At 48.0% G+C, this 4,764-nt stretch overlaps 1 protein-coding gene across 1 annotated transcript; it reads right to left on the bottom strand.

Annotated features, from left to right (window-relative positions):
• Positions 1–386: 386 nt before the first annotated feature.
• Positions 387–3,730, bottom strand: znf217 (zinc finger protein 217; the record flags this gene model as incomplete). The annotated part of the gene is made up of 4 exons (XM_079272948.1): positions 387–526; positions 618–1,985; positions 2,098–2,205; positions 2,401–3,730. The coding sequence occupies 4 exons, from the start codon at positions 3,728–3,730 to the stop codon at positions 414–416; spliced, it is 2,919 nt and encodes a 972-aa protein (XP_079129074.1). The 3' UTR covers positions 387–413.
• Between the last annotated feature and the right edge of the window lie 1,034 nt (positions 3,731–4,764).

Here is a 4,764-nt window from a genome sequence, read left to right on the forward strand (position 1 = left end):
TATGTCACAGACACTTACAGACATCTGAACATTAGTGTGGGTCAAATGTGGATCAAGAAACAGTTCTGAATGGAAACAAATATCACAGTGCACACCAGTGGAACAGCCTTTTCAAAAAGAGAGACGATCTGCACTTTTTCATTCAAAAAAAGAAAAGAAAAAATGTACAATAAAGGCCTCAGCCGTGAAATGTCTATGAAACATAATTACCCTCTGTTGCTGTATATTGAACAAATTCTCCAAAAAGGTTAATGGATAAATAATGCAGCAGTACAGTTTTCAAGTATGACTTGATTGATTTATATCAAGCACCAGGTAAGATATTCTGGTCAGGGTTTGAAAATCAGAAAACAGGAAGCTCTAATTGTGTGTACTTCCCAAAATGTGTTTCAACCTTTTACCTCGGTGCCACTTTAGGTACTTTTGTCAGTGGTCCCATAGCGCTGATTAGGGAAAGGGCCCGACGGGTCTCTCCTCTGGTGGTTGGACAGAGTGGGTAAGTGTTGGTACAGCACGGTCCGGCCCCCTGAGAAAACACCTTTAATGTTAACTCTACAAACTGCTAGGATATGCACCTCTATATGAACCTCGGCTGAACCAGCTAACCTAATACATACCAGCTCTTGGGTTGGCCAGACCTCCGTGAGTGGGGTTGGCTGGTGAGCCGCAGAGCGACGCCAGGTCACTGGGTGTGTAGGAACGCAGAAGGTCCATCATGCTCCAGTCAGCGCCCAATCCTCCCCCGACAGCCATAGACGTCGTCTTCAAAGAACCCAAGGTGTCAGAAACTGTGGATGGAGCAGACGTTTGTGGCGCTGTTTTCACACTCCTCCCGGAGATGAGCAGCCTGTTGGACACGTTCACTGCTGGTCCTCTGAAGCCAGGCCTCTCACCGGTGTCAGCCTCCCTGCCTTTAGGTACCGCGTACTTCAACCTCTTGCTGGAAGGCTCACCGAAATCCATCTGGGGGAGGTTCCCAAATCGGCTCGACAGGCACAGCCGGGCAGCATCCGCGTGCCAAATGACGCCGCTTCTCGCCGGGTAACTCCTCTCACCGATTCCCACTCGGTCTGGGGGGGGGGCTGGTCGGTCCATGGCATACTTGATCCCCGCGTTGGATTTCCTCATGAGCGCCGTGTAACTGGAGGATTCCTGACTGGGATGCGTGTCAACGCTGTGCGTGCGACGCTGGGTCTCTTCGACAACCGCGGGTGCACGGATGGGGGACCGCTTCGGGGCATGCGGGGGTTTAATGGGCGTCTGTTCTTGTGGTTTTGCGGGTTGAGGGGGCGGGGACTTGGTTCGGCGAGGGTGGCGCCGGTCAATCATCGGAAGCGGAGTGACGTCTTTCCCTTCGAGCGCAGGGGGGCAACCTGTGTAACGTTTGTCTTTCAAACTGCCAAATCCGTTCCGTCTTGTCCCGTCTGACTTGTCTTTATGAGTGAGCTTTTTGTGCATTATCAGAACCTCTGGGTACATCGTTTTATATGCACAAAACGAACAGCCAATTGGAATTAATGCATTTCTGGGTTCCGCACTGGCGGGGATGGAGAGAGACACTTTTAAGGACAGATTTAATGGGGCCTCGGAGTTCTCGTCTTTTATATCTTTCTGTTCCATCTTCAGGTTAACAGGTTTGGGGCACTTTATGACGACATGCTCGGTCAGGGAGTAAGCAGTCGTGGCAATTAATTTCTCATACTCGGCATTCATGTGTACGAGCGGTTTGTCGAGCTCGCTACCTTTGCTGTCCTCTGGTGTTCCATTGGTCCACGATCTGGTTCCAGGAACCCAGAGTTTGGATCTATTCGGAGCAGGATTTTCACCGTCGTGTTTTCTATGGTTTGGAGAGGGCATCGAAGGCCCGGGTCTGCTGGGAACGTCCACGAAAGGTTTGTCCTTGTGACGGCGATCCAGGTGATATTTCAGCGAAGTCTTCTGGGCTGCAGCGTAGTCGCAGTAAGCACACTTGAACGGTTTTTCACCTGAAAGCAGCAAACAGGACAGTTAAGTATATGCAGAGTTTAAAATACAAGCCTGCAGCGTGCAGTCTCATATTCATGAACGATTCATTCAGGCCAAGCGTGTTGGATATACCTGTGTGGGTCCTCAGATGAACTGTGAGGTAATAGCTGGATCGGAATGATTTGCCACAGTAACTGCAGGCTTTCGAGCGGACTTTTGATCGATCAAAACCATCTTCACCTTTTTTGAAAGACACAAATACATTAATGAATACACAGAACGGAAAAGGACAAAATGTAAAATCACAAAAAACGCACGTGCTATCCTCCCTCCCATCAGCAGAGGGATCACTTGGTAACAGAGGGGTGTTTTTACATCACAATTAAGACCGTGTGTGTGAGTGAGACATGAGCGCGTGATGAGCCCTAAAGTTACCTGGAGCCAGGTTCTCAGTCAGCGCCGCTTCCTCGAAGCCCTCCTCACAGCCCTCCTCCGCTTGCTCCAGTGAGCCGGCTCTGGACAACTTCCCGTCAACGGAGAAAGTTGGACTCTCTCCGCCACCTCTGTCGCGCTTGTGGACCCTGGAGTGGAGCACTAACTGGTGGTAGGTCCTGAAGGTCCTCTGGCATGCCTCACAAGTGGTCGGCCTTTCCTTGACTTTACTCTTCTGCATTAGAGACCTCCGTGGCGGGGCCGCGTTTTCTACCACGGTCTGCTGCTGAGACCGGGGCTCTCTCCCGAGGACCCCTTTCGTAGCCGTGTCTGCTTGCCCCTCAGACCAGATGTGACTCAACTCCTCCTTATCGGAGCCGCATTCTTCATTGTCCGTGCTGGCTTCCTGGCCAATGTCTTTCATATTATTCGGACCAACTGCTATCTTGCCCTTCGTAGCGAGTTGCCAGGCCTGATACGTGTTGAAGGGATCCAGCTGGGGAATCCATTTTGATGATCTCTCATGTTGCAAACTATTTCCTGTCGAAGGTCTAGCCATGAGGTTTAGACTGTGAAGAAATGTTTCCTGCTTGGGAAGGGATTCGGTAGCGACGTCCATTTTCTCCTCGTCTTTATCTTTGCCCGGCTCCGCCTCTCGATTATGTACTTTGCTGTGTTCCGCCAGGCTGTCGTGGTCGGGGAAGAAGAACCCACACACCATGCACGTTTTGTAAACAGTGACTACTGGTTCTGGAGCAAGGTCTTGGACGACGCCATTGACCGTGACCGGGCTCTCCAGATCTTGCTGGGCTTTGCTCTTCACTCCTGGTTTAACGTGCATTTTCATGTGGTTCTTGAGGAACCACGGCTCTCTAAAGCGCCGTCCGCAGACGTTGCAGCAGTAAGTAAAGTAGTCCTTGTGCTTCCTCATGTGGGTCTCCAGCTCAGTGGCGTCATGAGACACCTGACCACACACAATACAGCCGTGGACCTCTTCTTTGTCGGTGGGGAATTGGCTCGGCTTGGGCCAGGGTCGCTCCCCTGGGATCCTGAATTCTGCTTCAACTCGGAGCACGGCGGGCTCAAATAGAGTAGTGGGATGCTGCGTCAATACGTGGGGTCCTAGCTCATCCTGATGAGTGAAAGTCTGATCACAGAACATGCACGATAGTGGTACGCTTCCTCCAGATTGCAACACGGCCTTTTCTAAGTAAATGGTGTGCGGTGTCATACTACAGCCGGGTCCTGGTACGCGTGCATTGTTACTAATAACAATATCTTGGGCAAGTCCATCTGGGCTCTCCACAAACGGTGGCAGCGAGTGAGTCGGCATTGTCCTCTGAAGGTGGAACAACAACAACGCTGTACACTCGGTCCAGATGAGGAACCTGGAAACAGTGGGGGTAAAAAAAAATGTGTTTTTAGGCTTTGAACATCAGGTAGCTGCTACCTAATACAGATACAAATCTGTAAATTTTAACAGATACAAATCTGTTAAAAATACACCACGCCAGAAAACAGGAAATGTATCTTTTTTAGCAATCAACTGCATAGACAACTCATTTCCTCTCTGTACAGGCCATTAATAAAACAAAGACAATAAACAATGTTGTTCTTACTCACCAGCACATGGTGCATTTAAATATGCGTTTGTTCAAAACTAAATTAATTTGTAAGCTACGTTGTTTACAGTAACAGTCAATATTAAAACGTTAAACAACTCACGGCAGTTGAATAGAAAGTATTCAAATACCACAAAATGTAACGTTTACTGTATTATTCAGCATTTGGCACAATACCTTTTAACTTCACCACAGTCTTGTGTTCAAAGATCACACCCTAAGTCTCAGGACTATTACATGGACTTTGTTTGATCGGCACAAACAATAGACAGCCGACACCTAACATATAAACCTGTTTGGATGTTATACTGGCCTACAATCCTCAGCTGACTCACACAGTTACATGCCATGCTCCAGACATATACCAGTTTTGTTTTACTTTTGTTTTGTGACCACTGGGACTACCTCCTTGTGGTCTCAGTATGAATGTATAATATCATAAACTATCACACTGGTTAGTTTGATTGGCACAAGGGTGGAGTGACTGGACCAAGTTCAAAGGCTTACGGCCCAGAAAAATGAAAGACTGACTACAAAGCATATAAAAAAAAACACTGTAGAGTCACAATATTTATGCATTCTTTTGTTTTACATTTACCCAAATACATTACAGTGTTAAGGCTGAGCAATGTAGTTATTCCCCTCAATAATATAACCCACTTCTACTACTTATTGCTTAACTTTGCTATAATTAGTTTGTCTTAATAAACTTCATTTAATCCAGGTGAGCACATGCAACATGCCG

This window comes from Melanostigma gelatinosum, assembly GCF_949748355.1.
Source record: "Melanostigma gelatinosum genome assembly, chromosome: 8".
NCBI classification, from domain to species: domain Eukaryota; kingdom Metazoa; phylum Chordata; class Actinopteri; order Perciformes; family Zoarcidae; genus Melanostigma; species Melanostigma gelatinosum.